Genomic DNA, 17,399 nt, shown 5'->3' with positions numbered 1-17,399 from the left:
AAATTTTAGTTGCCAACGAAGAACGACATGTCGTTTTGACTCGGTGAAACACATGTCGTCGAAGTTGCTAAGCTCCGTTCTTTTTGTATGCGATTGCAACTGCAAGGATAACCGAAGCCTGCGACTGCGTAACTAACGTCAATGGAGAGGACTCGGCGATTGAACTGGATAAGATGCCCGCTCTGAAAATCCATTCCGCAGAAATTTTCACTCACCGGCGCCCTCCTCCACTTTCTTCACCTTCCGATGGAGTTCAGCTACAGCTTCGTCTCCATTAGAAGAACTCCCAGTATCTTAGCCAGAGTTTTCAGGCCCGCCTTTTCACTATCCACCTCTCATGAATCGGCGTCCGTCCGAATCGCTACTTCACAGGCCCTCCAGAACGAAACCCTCAGAGTTCTAGAATGGAGTTCTATCTGTAAGCAACTCTCCACGTTTACATCGACCTCCATGGGCTTTGACGTAGCTCAAAAGGCTAACATCCGAATTGGCCGGACGAGGGAGGAGAGCCAAAAGCTTCTGGATCAGACGGCTGCAGCGGAAGCTGTGGTTTCCAGACAGTTGGATTTTTCAGGAATCGAAGAAGTCTCTGGAATTTTGAATTCGGCAACTTCTGGAAAATTGCTTACAGTAGCTGAACTGTGTTCGGTGCGACGAACTCTGAAAGCTGCGAGGGAGTTGTTCGAGGAACTGGAGGCTTTAGCTGCTGGTGGCCAGTCTTCAGATAGGTAAAGTTTCTATGGAGCTTTTGGTGTTTGAAGGAAAACTGATGTGATGTTTATTTACATAGAAAATTATCTCGTGAAACATTTCAATTTTCCCCTTCTTTCTTTGTTCGTAAAAAATAATAAGAAACAAGAAAGAAGAGTGGAGAAAAAATATTCTGAACATCTCGAGCCGTGAGTAAAAGATCCTAATTCCCTGTGTTCCTGTCCGTGATAGTTTAGTTGATGAAATGAAACGTGAACAGATACTATGGGTAGAGATGAACACGATTTAATCTATCTAATTATATTCATTAGGTACTTGCCCTTGCTTGAAATACTTCAGAATTGCGATTTCCAGGTGGAATTGGAGAGCAAAGTTGGATTTTGCATCGACTGCAATTTCTCAATTATTCTTGATAGAGCCAGTGAAGACTTGGAGCTCATTCGCTTGGAGAGGAAGAGAAATATGGAAGAGTTAGATTCTCTGTTGAAGGCAGTATCCTCTAAGATTTATCAGGCGGGTGGAATCGACAGACCTCTGATAACGAAGCGCCGAGCTCGAATGTGTGTTGCTGTTAGAGCTTCTCACAAATATTTGCTTCCAGATGGAATTGTATTGAGCACCAGCAGTTCTGGCGCCACTTACTTTATCGAACCCGGGGATGCAGTGGATTTGAACAACATGGAAGTTAGGCTTTCAAATTCTGAGAAGGCTGAGGAAATAGCCATTTTGAGTATGCTTACAGCTGAAATATCAGAGTCAGAAAGTGATATAAAGTATTTATTGGATAGAATTATTGAACTTGATCTTGCTTTGGCCAGGGCTGCTTATGCTCGATGGATGAGTGGGGTTTGTCCATGTTTCTCACCCAAGGGGTATGAAGGCTTAAATTATGGTATAACTGACAATACATTATCCGTAGATATTGATGCTATTCAGAACCCATTGCTGCTCAACTACTCTCTAAAAAGTTCATCAGATAATGTTTTATCTCACTCTGAAAATGTAGGTCAATTTGACAAGAGAGATAATGCAATGAATAGTGAAGGTTTTTCAGGAAGCTTCACTGATTTTCCAGTGCCAATAGACATTAAAATTAAGCATCAAACTAGAGTGGTTGTGATTTCAGGACCTAATACAGGAGGCAAAACTGCATCCATTAAGACGTTGGGCCTAGCATCTCTTATGGCTAAGGCTGGCATGTACTTGCCTGCTAAGAACCTCCCAAAACTTCCATGGTTTGATCTTGTTCTGGCTGACGTTGGAGATCACCAGGTAGAATTTTCAAATCTTCCTACTGTAGTTGTATAGGTTATCAGCTTTTTTAGTTATATTTAAGTCTGACATCGCTTTCTTGATTGAAGTCTCTGGAACAAAATCTCTCAACTTTTAGTGGGCACATCTCGCGGATTTGTAAAATTTTAGAAGTATCCTCAAATGAATCTCTCGTCCTTATTGATGAAATTGGTAGTGGAACTGATCCTTCAGAAGGCGTGGCTCTCTCTACCAGCATTTTGAAATATCTCAAAAATTGTGTAAACTTAGCTGTTGTGACTACTCACTATGCGGATTTAACTCGCATAAAAGATAGTGATTCTTCATTTGAGAATGCAGCTATGGAATTTTCACTAGAAACTTTAAAACCTACTTATAGGGTCCTTTGGGGAAGTACTGGAGATTCAAATGCTTTAAGTATTGCTGAATCTATTGGATTTGATCCAGCCATAATAGAGCGTGCAAAGAAGTGGATGGTGAATCTTGCACCAGAAAGGCAGGATGAACGTAGGTGTCTGCTATTTAAATCACTAATAGAGGAAAGAGATAAATTGGAAGCTCAAAGGAGGAAAGCTGCATCTCTTCATGCTGAAATTTTGGCCCTTTATAACGAGGTAAAGTTCTAGAAATTTGTCCAGACTACCATTTGTCTGTTGCTTTTTACCCCTACTGCATTTTGTAAGCTTGCTTGTTCACTGACCGTGATAGTTGATCATGACATTACCTTTTGCTCATAACATACGTTTTTCAGTCTACGGAAAACTTACATTCGTGATTCGTAGCATAATCAACTAGAAAAAAACGTAAAGAAATGTGATTATCATTTCAACTTTCAAGTAGAGGCATTTCTTAAAACTTAAGTAGCTCAACAATTGCAATGGCCATTGGTGGCAGTTATAAAGGACTTCTGAAATTTTGAGCAAACTATACCATTTGATAAAGTATGAAAGAGTTTCTTGTGAATGATTTTACTATTTCTCAGTTCAACAAATGCCGAACCAATGACAATCCAACAACTTATGGTATTGCTTTATTTATGGAATAGATCTTTACTCATCTCATTTTTAAATCATTGATTTAGATTCAGTATGAGGCAGAAGATCTTGATAAGCGTGAGACAGCCCTTATGTCTCTCGAAACTAGACGGGCTCAGCAAGAGATTGAGGCAATAAAGTCCAAGATAGAAACTGTTATACAGAAGTTCGAAGAGCAACTGAAAATTGTTGGTGCCGATCAATTTAGTTCACTGATTAAGAAAACCGAATCAGAAATTGCTTCAATTTGTGAAGCTTGTGATCCAGCAGAGAATTTCCGCATCAGTGATGCAAATACTAATTCTTACACACCCAAGTTGGGTGAACAGGTGTTTGTAACTGGTCTCGGGAATAAGTTAGCTACTGTTGTTGAAGCTTCTGATGATGATGAAACAATCCTTGTGCAATATGGTAAAATAAAGGTGAGAGTGAAGAAAAGCAGTGTCAGAGCACTGCCAAATAAGGCAGCTGCAGCTAATTCTCTCTCATACTCTAAGAAACAGGTATCTTCTCTTATATTAACAGCCATGCTCTAGACATCATCTTTTGTAAATCTAAATTGCCTGCATATCAAGCCACTGTTGAGGATTTGGTAAAGTTAGGTCTAATGTTTTCCAATTGGATGATTCCTGAAATTTTCAATCATATGTAGCTTCACTCAAGGAGGCAACCCTCCTTATAACTGTTCATTTTTTCCCATGATATCGTTTTGACATTTAGGTTTTATTTCCCAATCTTTGAACCAGTTAACATATTTTTATAGCGCATCCCAATAAAAATTCATACTTGGAAATGCTTCCATTGTGCTCATGATCTCTAAACTGGCATTCATTTTTCTTCATTCTTCACTTTTTCCTTCAAATGGAAAACCTACAGTCTGAATATGTCTGGTGGGACATTGTAAATATTAAAGATTTGGTATCCAAGGGTTAGACGGACCTTACCATGACTTGGAATCTATTCCCTTGATTTCATTATCCAGTTGATGTTGTCTGTGTAACCATTGTACTATTTCCTGGGATGCATACACAAATGATGTGAATCTCACGGTCGTTGTTGACATTGTAGGGTCGACAGAGCAGGGAATTTGTTAGTCATTCAGATGGAAGTAAGGATGGGGATTCTTATGGCCCTGCAGTGCAGACCTCGAAGAATACGGTTGACCTGCGTGGTATGCGCGTTGAAGAAGCTTCTTACCACCTTGATATGGCCATCTCTTCTAGAGGGCCAAATTCCGTTCTTTTTATCATCCATGGAATGGGCACAGGTGCTGTTAAGGAATATGTACTTGAGACCTTGAGAAACCATCCTCGTGTAGCCAAGTATGATCAGGAGAGTCCTATGAATTATGGTTGTACAGTTGCTTATATAAAGTAAATATCAACCCTAGTTGGTGGTCTATGTCATGCTAAAGTTTACTACCCATTTGCTCTTAATTTGCACACTAACTAATCACATGTATGCACATATTGATGACGAGGATGTTGGACAAAAACAATACAGGAAGCACGTAGCTGCCTCAACTCATTGGTTCTTTGATATAAAGGAAGTATTTTACCATTCTTTAGATCCTCGGTTTTTTCAAACTCACCTTTTTGACCCATTGTGGTTTAACAATCTACCCTGAGGTTTGCTTTTGGTCTAGATTATAGTCTGACTTCACTGAATTCCCCTCAATGCAAATACTTGAAAGAAAGGCATAATTTTGATGAAATCTCAGACAATGGTGTAGCAAAATTCCACTGCTTCGCTCAAATTAAATGGCGGGTAGTTGACTTCTGTAATATGCCTTTGTTCGCCATGAAGATGAGAAGTTTTGAACTTTTTGTAGAAGGCAGTCCTTACTGATATCAATGCTAATGCATTTAAAAAATTATAACAGGACGAGTAACTAGAAAATATTTCTCAATATCTAATAATAAAAAAGTGAGGATGGTGGCACTGATGGTAATTTCTTTCGATGATGTTGACCAATGATAGGCAATAACAAGCAAATTCATGCTACTTTTATACCTTCCATGAGAAGAATTTGATAAACAAGATAACCACGAGCAACATGCGTTTGGCTGATTCACAACATCAATAATGAGATGCAATAAGAAAACAATCAGCCAATGCTCTTACCTTCAGTTGCTTCTTGCCAAGTGCCAAGAATTTTCTTTGTCTCCTCATCTTCATCTATTTGATCAGACTTCATTTGACTTAACAGCCCATGGACTTCTTTACCACCTCTTATATGAGCCTTCATCAAGGCATGATACATCTCTCTATTCACTGGAATGACAGACCTCAATGAGCCTACAAAAGCTTCTACTTCTTCAGTGCTGCTGTTATCTCCTATCCAATTCAATATGCCTGTGATCACACGAAGATTAGGCTTCCATCCTTTATCGATATGTAGAGAGAGGGCTGTCTTCATGCACTCTACAGCTTTCTCAGTCTCTCCCCTGTCCAGATATTGAACAGCCACAGCACCCCAACTGTTGGGTGTGGTAGCCTTTCCTTCCTTCATCAAGTCTTCAAGCAGGGCTTCGGCTCTCTCGCACATTCCCTTGTCAATATACCCAACAATGACAGTGTTAGGAACTCGAAAATCATAGCAATTCCCAGATGATTCCCACTCTTTCAGTACTTTTTCAGCTTCTTCAAGTTCACCCAGTCTCACCAGAGATTCAAGCATTGTAATATAGTCCCTATTGATGAATCTCGTAGAATCACTTTTATCCAGTTTCCACAATCTCAACACCTCCTCCTTGTTACCTAATGTCGCGTAAAGTGAGATCAGATGATTGTGGCCAATTCTGTCTTTACTGTTCAGTCTCTCTTCTGATTTTCTCAAGGCATCAACTGCCTTATCAGTAAGACCCCCTTTTATGAAGAAGTTTGCAACTACTGCATAAGTGTTCCAGTCCATGACAATGTGAGGTTGAGATTCCATCTCTTTCAATACACTCTCCATCCCCTCAAGATCGCATCTCGTACCATACGAATTGATGCAGATTCTGTAGCTGAAGTTGTCGGGGGAAACTTTATTCTCCTTCATCTCTGCTAGGACCTGAGGGACCTTGTCATGCTGACCAACGTTTGTATACAAGCACATCATGTCATTGTAAGTGAGCTCTGAAGTTGCAAAACCCATCTCTTTCATTTTTTGTAAATGGGAGAGGGATTTATCAACTTGCCGCTGCCGAACGTAGCAATTCAGGAGAGCACCATATGTCTTACCAGTCTTGTCTTGGTCCTTCAACTGATCAAAATAGCTTTCGGCAGAAAGATATCCACGAACTCGGCCAATCAGATCCAATTGCACTGCATGTTCGCTTGGTGAAAATATGCAGACGCCGCTTTGCTTCATCCATTCGGACACCTGCATTAACGTCCATCATCAATTACAAAGAAATCCACCAAAAAATTGTCCAAATCCACATATTTCCAGCTCATAATAATGTTTCAGTCATTCTATCACTATCCACAAATACTAAAATTTCAAGCAAGTGAAATTAATGGGGGGAGAAAAGACATGATTTCATCGCTGGAAGTCCATATTTCGTGAACTGATGATAAAGCTAGTCGAGCAAAGCACATGGAAAAGCCAAGTGCCTTCCATCTCCCCATGCCAAATCTATCGATATGACCTCATTCGCCATGATCCTCATTTCGAAGTTAGCGATTAGGCTATGCACACTTCAGAAGTGTGGCTCATCTAAAAGGCACTCAGCTCTAACTTGATGCATCACTTTGTATCATTCACTTCTTCCTCCAATCGAAACAAAGCACATTTCAGGAAAGAAGAATTCAAACCTCAAGAGCTTGGGTAAAACGCTTGCGCTTGCGAAGGTCGTGAATGATTCTCTGAAGCTCAGCGACTCGGATCTTCTTCCCCTCCTGGACCCAGCCGTCGAGCTCCGGCCCCACGCTGATGCTAGGATCGCCCAGTGGACTAATTTTCGCATACAGAGTCGCCTTTTTCATCCGATTAGTGTGATAAGATCGGCCAGCCATAGCATAGCGTGTTAAGGCTTTGGAGAAGAGGTTCTGATCCATCGATGAGGTCCGCAGAGAGCTCGCCATGGAAACTCGGTAAGCGGTAAGAAGAAGAACCAACGCACCGGAGGCGGCGGTTCAAGGTTTTAGGAAGGTTTTTTATTGGGCTCCTTAAAATTTACGGAATGAAAATGGGCTTCCTAATGGGCCGAACTTGGGCCTCAAAAGGAACATCAAAATAATATATGCTTATCTGTAAACTCTGTCAGCAATGTTGCTGTGGTGTAGTGGTTATCACGTTAGTCTTACACACTAAAGGTCCCCAGTTCGATCCTGGGCAGCAACAAAATTTTATGTTTTTTTTATTATTTTCTTTTTATTTTCCCTGTGTTTCTCCCCGATCTCAGCAATTTCGAATTCGTGTACTTGAGAAACGTTTTATGTTTTTCATCAACCTTCATCTGCAGAGCCCACTCCCACAGAATACTTGGGCAGCGTTCAGTTTCTTCATATTTTTCTTTGTTTTTTGAGCTTTCGTGATGAAGCTTTTAGTTCCAGGAAAACAAGTGCATCCAGTTGCATTTCGGAGAATATTGGGGCATTTCTACTCAATGATTGCGAGGGATTCACTTTACAGGAGGATTTCACCGGTGGGTGACCCTAATGTCTCTGTAATTCCAGTTCTTGATCAGTGGGTGCGAGAGGGCAGGCCTGTTCAGAGAGAGGAGCTTCAGAAGATTATCAAGGAGCTGAGAATTTACAAGCGGTCCAAACATGCTCTTGAGGTTTGCTTTCTCCTGTTTGCCGTTATCGAATTGATTTCGATGATTGAGGGAAATGGGTCCTTGGCAATACTAAGGTTAAGGCGTAAAATACAGACGATTTGCGATTAGCGAGCTTTAGGTGTTGATTGTTAGTTCTTTCCTGTTTCAATATATGATAATTGATGTATATACATATATAATTGAGCATCTGACCTCATCTGTCATTTGTAAGTTTGGAAGCTTGTAGAGGTAAGAGATCATGTCTTTCTACTGCTGTATGGATAATGAACTCATTTATCTTCCAGCATCGTTCTCCTATGAATTTGTTAAGCCACTGGAACTAGATCACCATGATTTGAGCTAAAATAATGTCAGATAGCTCTCTTTTCCCATCAATAGTAGCCTTGCAGTTGCACATTCTCTCTCTCTTTCTCTATTGAACTTCATGTTTTGACTTGCAAGAATAACTAATACAGTGGAGAGTGGTTTGCTTTCCATGTTCTTCTGATCATTGTAGAGAAATCTTGGCTTATTGATTTTATGTTGAATTATTTGCAATTTTGCAAAGTTCTATCCAGTACTCTCCTTTTGACCCATCTCTTGAAAATCCCTTCCTTCTTCTTCAGATATCTAAATGGATGGGTGATAAAAGATACCTGCCACTATCGTCTGTTGATATTGCGACACGGATGAATTTGATCTTAAGAGTTCATGGGTTGGAACAGGTAGAGGATTATTTCAACAGCATCCCAAGTCAATTGAAAAAGTTTCAGGTTCATGTAGCTCTTTTAAACTGCTATGCCCATGAAAAGTGTGTTGATAAAGCCAACGCCATCCTGCAAAAGATCAAGGAAATGGGCTTTGATGGAGCCCCCCTACCATACAATATCATGATGAATCTTTATTATCAAATTGGAGAATTTGAGAGATTAGATCCTCTGTTGCAAGAAATGGAAGAAAAGGGTGTATCTTATGATCGATACACATATAGCATCCGGTTGAGTGCATATGCTGTAGCATCTGATATCAAGGGAGTCGATAATATTGTCGAACGAATGGAATTAGATCCCAGAATTGTTCCGGATTGGAGCTGTTATGTCATTGCTGCAAATGGTTACCTTAAAGTTGGCTTAGTAGACAAATCTCTGTCCATGCTGAGGAAATCAGAAGCTCTTCTAGCAACTGCCAAAAGGAGAGGTTCTGCATTTGACATCCTCCTCAAACTGTATGCTGAAAGCGGAAAGAAAGACGAGTTACACCGTATCTGGAAACTTTACAAGAAGGAGAAAGTCTACAATAAAGGTTACATGAGCATGATGAGATCACTTTTGATATTAGATGATATCGAAGCAGCCGAGCATATTTTCAAGGACTGGGAGACCTGGAAATTGTCCAACGACTTGCGAATTCCGAACATGTTGATCGAGGCGTATTGCAGAAGAGGTCTGATGGAGAAGGCTGAAGCCCTCATAAACAAGGCAGTGACTGGAAAAAGCAAGTTTTCTGTCCATTCGTGGTGCTATTTAGCCAATGCATATATTCAGAAAGATCAACTACAGCACACAGTTGAAGCACTGAAAAAAGCAGCCACTTTGTGTCCACCAGAATTGAACCATTTCAAGGAAATTTTAGCAACTTTTCTTGAAGGGAAGCAAGATGTGAAAGAAGCTGAGAAAGTGGTTGGTTTGTTGAGGGCTGAAGCTAACTCTCTTTTTGCTCATGATGTATTGATAGATTGTGGTGATGAATGTGCATAGACTTGTTACAGAACAGTAAAGGGCTGTTTAATAGTTATTGTGTTTTTTTAAAAGAAACATAACTGTCAGCACTTCTCATTTGCTTTTTAGTTTTCCTTTGAAAAAGAAAGAGAGATTTTTTAGAGCTTTTTGTTTTTTAAATCTGACTGGTTATATTTGTCACTAACAGTTGCTCATTTGAAATGAATCAAAGCTACATAGAATGTGGTGTGTTTAATCAATTGTCCCAAAGCTTATTCAATTACATCCCTCGCAAAAATGGCTACAAACTAAAAATTGCAGGAGCCACCATCTATAATTAGAAGATAATAAGAGATAGAACTAAGCAACAGAAGAGAGAAAATGATATCCTGTTAAGCGATTTCTCTGCTAGCATTTCCTGCCTTCTCAATCGCGGACTGCTGCTCCCGGTCTGAGGATAAGAATTCGGGTATGTGTATAAGCCCTCTGAATTCCCAAACATCCTAGTATACACCATCTCTCCAAACATCCTGGCCACTGGATGATGAAAACTATCGGCTGGGTCGTGTTCGAGGTTAAATAACGAACTGCTCGAGTCCTCTTCATAGCTGTCATACGGATCAAAGTTGTAGCTTTGATTCTGATATGGGTTTCTATAAGGAAGGTGCTGACCAGAAGCATTATTAGATCTGATAGATCCCAGAGCCTTGTCGCCAAAAGCTGATGGCCTAGGAGGTATAAGTAACTCTTTGGCATCAACCTCATCATCCTCTGCCGATTGACCATGGCCGTAGAGAGGGATCATTGTCGTGTGGGAAATATCGGCCTTGCAAACCGGGCACTGCGGAGGCTCGTCAGGGCCGAGGGAGGCACTCTGGACATGAAGCCACTTGTAAATGCAAGGCCAGCAGTAGAGATGGCCGCACAGAGTCACTATAGGCTCAGATGCAAAGTCTAAGCAAATACTGCAGTCAAAACAAGCCTTAAAGTTCTCAGAGTTTGCCATTGCAGCTGGAACCTGCTTCCTCCAGCCATGTGAAAGGTAGTGCTCAAAGGCCATATATAGACAACTTCACAAATTTGCTTCACACCAGGACTTGGCCTGCAACAGACAACATTAAAATAAGAAAAAGAAGAAAAAATATGCAAGGTTTGAAAAAGAAAGTAGGAACTAATAAAATGTGAAACATGTCTTATCTGCTTCAACGACTTTAACTTCGGGTCGCATTCCCAATAAATGAAGGATCTTGACATGGTCTCATAAATAAATATGAAAATTATATGTAGTTACAATATTAAATTTTCTTTTGTACGAGTGGAATTCTCTGCCGTGGCCCAACCTATGCTGATCAATGCGATCAAACCACAGGGTTTGTCAGAGATGACGCATTCCCACAAAAAATGAAAATAATAATATTAAAAATCAGATTGTAATGGTGGAGTCTTAAGACCACAACTTTTTAAGTCTTCATGCCATAACCATTAATGAATTGAGGGTCCATCCAAACCAAACTTAGAATTTACTTGATTACCATTAATTTAATTATACACTAATGTGAGAAAACAAATGAAATAGCGGGAAGGATTAAGCCAAAAAAAAAGTTTAAATTGAATCTGTTTACTTCTTGTTACTTGATTTTTAGGTTTGGGTTTTCTTATTAGGAATCAGATAAATCTATATGAGAATATATATATATATATAGTTTACTAAAATTTTTTAGAATTAAAAATTATTGATATTGTTTATTAAAATTTTTTGGAATTGGAATAGAAATTATCTCTTTTCTAGCTAATTAAAAATACATTAACTAAAAAATGTGTTAATATTATTTGTAATTAAAATAATATATTTTATTTGTTTTATTACTACAATAATATTTAATTACAATAAATTATATTTTAATAATTTGTTGATATTAATTTATAATTAAATAATTGATGTTTAAACAGAAATTTGTAATGTTTTATATTTGATTTTAGTCCTTTTTTAACTTTGTATAAAATAACTAATTTAGTCGTTGCAATTAATTTTTCGATTAAACATCTAATAAAAATTTGAATGAATTAATTCTTTAGCAGGAGGTCTGAAATTGGAACCTCCGAAGGAAGGAGTCGGCACTATAGCTTATGTTAGCTTGAATTAATTAGTTTCATTTTCTTTTTAACTCATATATATATATATATATATTTGAATTCATTTCTCATACCACTGATGAACAAATTATCAACTCAATGAACATGCCAAAGAAGAATGTTGAATTAAGTTTTTGTTAATAAAGGACAAAAAAAACTATGTTATACAAATTCTAGGAGGTTAAAATAGAAGCTCAAAAGTTAACAGAGACTAGAAAAAATTCGAAGATACGAAAGAAAAGAAGAGAGAACGCGAGCTAGGGTTTCAAAATCCGGATGAAGTTATTCTTTCTTTCAATATTGTCAACACGTGAATACCTTGAATTCTTACTTTAAAAAGAGAAAATGTTATTCTTTATCCAATCACGGCAATGTGAATACGTACCTTGAATCTAAAAATAGTTACTGAAATCGAACGAGATCTTTGATGTTAGAGAAGGATTTTTAGAAGATGCGGAGAGAGAGTAAGTGGAGTTCTAATTTCAGAGTGCTAAAGCCCGAAAACCCACAGATCACAAGATCCGGAAATAGCCGGAGAAAAAAAAGAAGCAAGTCGAAAACAAAATCCACACAGACAACAGAACAAAATCGAAAGTTTTCCGATCGAGGAAGAAAAAAGAACCATCACACAAGCTGCTACCGTCGAAAAAGATTTTAGAGTGATAGAGTAAAAGGAGGGGGAAAAAAGGTTGAAGGAGTAGCTTGTGTTACCGAGAGGCGTAGAGAAGATCAAGAATCACAGTGCGAGAGCTGCCCTGATCTCCAGAAGATCGCTATCGTGAAATTCCCAAAACGAGGAGACGCAGAGGAGATCGCCAACCGACGTCTGTGAGGATTTAATGTTCTTCGGCCTCGCGTTGGCGGAAAAAATCAATTTATAGACAAATTCAGTAATTTCCTTTTTTTCCCTTTTTTCTGTTTAGGCGATATACAAACAGAGTATTTCTTACGTGTATTCTTCATCTGTCTTCTCTGGCAGTGAAACTCTGACGTGGTCCATATACTCTTGGGTTTTTGTGACAGTATTGTTGTTTTTTAATCACGTTTTTCAAAACTGATGTTTTGGCTGATGTCACCCATACCGTCCATGGCCCACCCTTTTTTGAAACACTCCCTGTTCCAGATTTTTTTCCTCTCATTTTCTATTAACTCATCTTCTCTTCTTTCTTTTCTTCTCTTTTTTTCATAAACTGAGAGAGGAGAGAGAGGGAGCGAGGAAGGAAAGATGAGAGTAAGTGATTAGTTCAAATAATTAAGGATTTAAACGAATTTCAATTAAATTTTAATAATTCATTAATTAATTTATTTGATCAAATAATTTGATATTTAAAAACTTATTTATAAAATGAATAAAATTCCTAAATTATTAAATTAATTTTGAAGGAAATGTTTATTAATAATAATAAAATCTGATTGATTCCAATGAAATCATAAATGAGATTAAATGAATAGAAATATGTAAATAAATCAAAAGTCAAATTCAAATTTAAATTAAATCATTTAGAGATTAAATATTTGTTTAATTAAAAAATCGAAATTGGAATTAAGGAAAACAGAATCTCAATCTCCTTATTCGTATTCAAATTTGAAATTTAATATAAATTTTCTTAAGATTTTTTTTTCCTTAATTATTTGAACAATCATGTAAAAGATCGATCTCTTCCTCTCGCTCCCTCTCGTTCTCGTCCTCTCTACTCTCTTCTCTCTCATCGGTGTTGATGCACGTGTCAGCGACTATTGAATGTCACCAAAATCAAGAAGGCTGTTGGTTAAAAAAAATAAAAGAGAAGGAAAAGAGAACTCTAAGAGGGGAGAATGAACAAAGAGAAGAAAAGAAGGAAGAGAAAACAAATAAATAATGAGTTTAAAAAAATAGTAATGGATAGTGAAAGTAATTTGGTATTCATCGGTTTTGAAAAAAATGGGTAAAAATCAAACTGTTTATTTAAATTTGAAAGTTTAAATCAAAGGTCAGGGTCTATTTATTTGAAAGTTTTATTTAAATTTTTAAATTTTTAAAATTTTTAAATTTTTCCATTTTAATATTTAAACTGTTAATTTCTAAAACATTTCTCAACTTAAAAAAAAAATACTTTGTTCGTTTTTTTTTCTAATTTTACCATCTAATACCTGTTTTATTCAATATTTCTCTTCAACTCATGTGGTTTAAAATTTAAATAAAATAAATATTTTGAAAATTTAGTAAGTGATAGAGAGTTGAACTCATAATTTAAATAAAATAAATATTTTGAAAATTTAGTAATTAAAATGAAATAAACTTCAAAGTTTAAATTGGAGACTTCAAATGTCAAACTAAAGGTAGAATAATCAAATTGAAATTTAATTTTTTTAATCGGTATAATTTAAACCTTTTATATATATATATATATATATATATATATATATTTTATATATATGGCCAAGATTTTAAATTTCACCTACTTTGTATTTTAAAAAATCTTCCTTTTCTTATGAGTAAATTATCCATTCGTAATTTTTTTTTATTTCACCCTTATCTATACTATTTTAAAAATTTTAATTTAATTATTTTTTCAATAATAACTTTAAACTATTTCAATTGAAAAATAGAGTACGCTCCACAATTAAATAATAATGGTACAAAGCCTATATATAGGAAAGAGTACAGACTAATGTAATCAATCATAACTGCTAAATTTTATTTCACCCTTATCTATACTATTTTAAAAAAGAATAAATTAAATGGGAGTCAATTGTCTATACAATGGAAGCATTTTTTTTATAAAAAATTGTCAGTTATTTTAATTTCTAACTTAAAAAGAAAAAAAAAAAGACAAAATAAAAATTTTAAACGAAAATTCGCTTGCAAATATAACAAAATAAAATTCAATAAATATAGCAACCACTTTATGATGTATGCTAAATATAGCAAAAAGTGGATGTGCAACCCTTGTACCTTTAAAGTGAGTGGTTGTTTTGAAGATGAGAAACCTCGTTTTCAAATTATATTAATTATATACTTCATCTCAGGTATATTATTGATAATTCTTCTTCAAATTAAATATTTTGGTATACTTTATATTGGGTGCATCGATTCATTAAAATAGTGAGAGCAAAATAAGAATAACCAAAAAACGAAAAATATGTGATTTAAAAAATTTTCCCATATTTATAAATTGAAAAATATTGCTATATTTTCAAATGTGGTAATTTTTTTTTTTGGTTACTGTTTTAAAATTTTCTTTTACTTGTATAACACTATCTATTCCAAATTGAAAAAAAAAAAAAGAAAGAAAGAAAGAAAATATCAGATTTTATTATATTCCATTCCCAGCTTATATTTTAGATGACAAACTCCACAAACTTGAAAAACCGTTCCACGGACACTTTTGCCATCTTTCCAATTTTTAGTAGAAAGCTTTAGTAATTGTGTTGATGTGTTTAATCTGCATAAAAGTCGTGTTTCTGTATAATTTGTTTTTTCAGTTTAACAACACATAAAAATACAGATTCAAATTCATGACCTTTTAATCGAGAATATATATACGATTAAACTATACTCAATCTGAAATTTCTACCATAGTATTTATTAAATTGGGTGCCTTTTGAGTAATATTGAGATTTATAATTGGAAATATTGAATGTTCTTATCATATGTTATTGAAATGGTCAATCCTAACAAACTTCTTCCATGTCAATTGTTTAACTTACTCCGTAATTTGAATATCTTCATGAGTTTCTTCAATAATGTTACCATTATTTGTCTGGAGCTTGCTTTATTTAAGTATGCAAAAAGTGTGCCAAATATGCATGCAACTCTCAAACATAATTTGATAGAAGTAAAAAGGGATTTTAATGTGCTATCTCAAAATATATGCATGTTTATTATGACTTACTGCCTTTTATTTTCCAATTAAGCCCTTGACTTTCTCTTTGGAAGGTTTTTACAGATGCATAAACAAGGTTTCAAAATCCCAATAACATTGCAAATCTCCTTATGGTTATGCTATATATTTAATTTTGTGGGAATTTAGACACTTTAAGTTCGTCTAAGGAAGGAGTAATTTAATTGACTCCCTTGGTTTGTCTTATATTCAAGAAAATATATTTTTAAAAAATAAGATTCTAAATTTCTCGTAATTTATTTGTCATCTGTATTTTTAAAAAATTTAAATTATATATATAACATGACAAATATACGATAGAAATTTGAGTGTACGACGTCTTAGAAGAATAGGAATATCTTAACCACTAAACTATGCTTATAACATCGTCACAAAAAGATTATACATGTAATTAGAAAGTTAAAATATAAAAATTTATTCACCTCCTAATGATCTAGCGTTGTGTCAAGGATTTCACATTAAATATCAAGAGATTAAATAAAGTTTATATTAGAGTATCATATTGTTTATTTAGCTAACTTAGTTAGCTAGAAGTTATTATGTTATTCTTTCCTTTGTATTATTTAAATATACTTCTCATGTACGGTTTAATTTTGAGATGAATGAGAAGAGACTTTTTCCCCATAAAATTTATAAATAAATTAACTACTTCTTTCATTATCAATTAATTTTGAGATTAAGCGTCAAAGCGAGTATAGCGCAGCGGTAATTGACATATACCTCTAACCATGAGGTTGTGAGTTCGTTCCCCCACCTGTTGTATTAAATTCCAAAGATCCATGATTTGTCGTCTCTCATCTCGCTCCCATTATATATTGGGTTCTTTTTTTTTCCTCATTGTTTGTCTGGTTTTAGTTATGTTGTTGTCTTTTTTTTTTGTGTTTTCTTTGTTCCTTTGTGCCTTGATCAGACTTTGAGATTCATTTTCTTATTTTCCTTGCAATATACTTAACCTATGCAGAAAAAAATGTTGAAAATTACATATCAATTATCGTTTTGTTTTTATGAATCCGAACTAATTAACTCAGTAAATAAGACACGACATATGTATCTTTTGTAAAAGTTAAAAAGGTTCAACCTCATCCCATATTCCATGATAATAATAGCAATTTTATATTTTACTCATGAAAATAATATGCAGTTATTTATTTAGAAAATCTTATGTCAAAAAAGAGAGATGAAAATCTTATCCAAACATTATAGCATATCCACCATTCTTGAAATGGACCTGGATGTTTTTGGTCACAACACTTTCCACGTTGGGGGAAGGTATTATTTATTGTCGTTTAATTAAAAATAAAGCGACGGGAAGCTACACATCTGACCCGTTACCTAAGCCTAACGAAATTAAAATCGGTCCACTGCGATGGAGATGGCAGGGTCCCAATCGACTTTTTAATAATTTGTTCTCTCCTTTAATACAAAAACGCGAAGTTTCACCAAAAAAAAAACCAAAACAAAACAAAATGGGTGCACATGATACACACGAACTTTGAAATATCATTAGGAAAATACTTACGGACGAAGACCTAAGTATTTTCTATATTATTATATTCAATCTCAATCTCTTACTTTTATGAAATAGTGATGGATATATTGATATAGCAGTTATTTGGTAAAGATACATGGATTAAAATACTAGTTTCATCATTGGATTTTTAAATCTTTAGCTTTAATTCATTTTGGTACATATCTCAAAATATGGTCACTTTTAAAAGTAGGTAGGCCGAAACAAACATTTTAAAAATATAAAGATTTGAAAGTTGAAAGTATGAAGACTAAAATGAATATTTTAAAAGTCCGTGGATTAAAGAGAGTTAATTTAGGTATGTTACACATTGTTTTTTTTTTTTTGGTTAGTTTATATCAATTAGTGGGATTTGGAGTGAGATTGGATGA

At 35.5% G+C, this 17,399-nt stretch overlaps 4 protein-coding genes and 1 non-coding gene across 7 annotated transcripts; 3 read left to right on the top strand and 2 right to left on the bottom strand.

Moving 5' to 3' along the window:
• The first annotated feature begins 60 nt into the window (after nt 1–60).
• On the top strand, nt 61–4,584 carry LOC111010720 (DNA mismatch repair protein MutS, type 2). 2 transcript variants are annotated; one of them, XM_022284235.2, is made up of 6 exons: nt 63–728; nt 1,023–1,603; nt 1,718–1,983; nt 2,073–2,597; nt 3,065–3,520; nt 4,086–4,584. In XM_022284235.2, the coding sequence occupies exons 1-6, from the start codon at nt 247–249 to the stop codon at nt 4,392–4,394; spliced, it is 2,619 nt and encodes an 872-aa protein (XP_022139927.1). In that variant the 5' UTR covers nt 63–246; the 3' UTR covers nt 4,395–4,584. The 2 variants fall into 2 exon arrangements, with proteins under 2 accessions (XP_022139926.1, XP_022139927.1); XM_022284234.2 differs by having other exon boundaries at nt 61–728; nt 1,023–1,983.
• Nucleotides 4,585–4,905: 321 nt separating this feature from the next.
• Nucleotides 4,906–7,138, bottom strand: LOC111010721 (Tetratricopeptide repeat (TPR)-like superfamily protein). Its single transcript, XM_022284236.2, has 2 exons — nt 6,819–7,138; nt 4,906–6,384 (listed from the first exon to the last, which is right to left on the bottom strand). Exons 1-2 carry the CDS (start codon nt 7,086–7,088, stop codon nt 5,125–5,127), a joined length of 1,530 nt encoding a protein of 509 aa, XP_022139928.1. The 5' UTR covers nt 7,089–7,138; the 3' UTR covers nt 4,906–5,124.
• A 136-nt stretch (nt 7,139–7,274) lies between these two features.
• Nucleotides 7,275–7,347, top strand: TRNAV-UAC (transfer RNA valine (anticodon UAC)). Its single transcript has one exon. It is a non-coding gene; the product is annotated as a tRNA-Val (tRNA).
• An 11-nt stretch (nt 7,348–7,358) lies between these two features.
• Nucleotides 7,359–9,644, top strand: LOC111010842 (pentatricopeptide repeat-containing protein At2g20710, mitochondrial). Its single transcript, XM_022284414.2, has 2 exons — nt 7,359–7,786; nt 8,392–9,644. Exons 1-2 carry the CDS (start codon nt 7,541–7,543, stop codon nt 9,520–9,522), a joined length of 1,377 nt encoding a protein of 458 aa, XP_022140106.1. The 5' UTR covers nt 7,359–7,540; the 3' UTR covers nt 9,523–9,644.
• Nucleotides 9,645–9,698: 54 nt separating this feature from the next.
• LOC111010843 (E3 ubiquitin-protein ligase RMA1H1) lies at nt 9,699–12,486 on the bottom strand. 2 transcript variants are annotated; one of them, XM_022284415.2, is made up of 2 exons: nt 12,328–12,486; nt 9,699–10,585 (listed from the first exon to the last, which is right to left on the bottom strand). In XM_022284415.2, exon 2 carries the CDS (start codon nt 10,541–10,543, stop codon nt 9,821–9,823), a length of 723 nt encoding a protein of 240 aa, XP_022140107.1. In that variant the 5' UTR covers nt 10,544–10,585; nt 12,328–12,486; the 3' UTR covers nt 9,699–9,820. The 2 variants fall into 2 exon arrangements, with proteins under 2 accessions (XP_022140107.1, XP_087977975.1); XM_088121849.1 differs by having other exon boundaries at nt 9,699–10,828; nt 12,328–12,480.
• Nucleotides 12,487–17,399: the final 4,913 nt, after the last annotated feature.

The sequence above is a fragment of the Momordica charantia genome (genome assembly GCF_013281855.1).
Source record: "Momordica charantia cultivar OHB3-1 chromosome 3 unlocalized genomic scaffold, Mcharantia_2.0 BLBB01000003.1, whole genome shotgun sequence".
Taxonomy (NCBI): Eukaryota; Viridiplantae; Streptophyta; class Magnoliopsida; order Cucurbitales; family Cucurbitaceae; genus Momordica; species Momordica charantia.
Note: the sequence above shows the minus strand (reverse complement) of the source record. Positions and strands in the feature narration are given on the sequence as shown.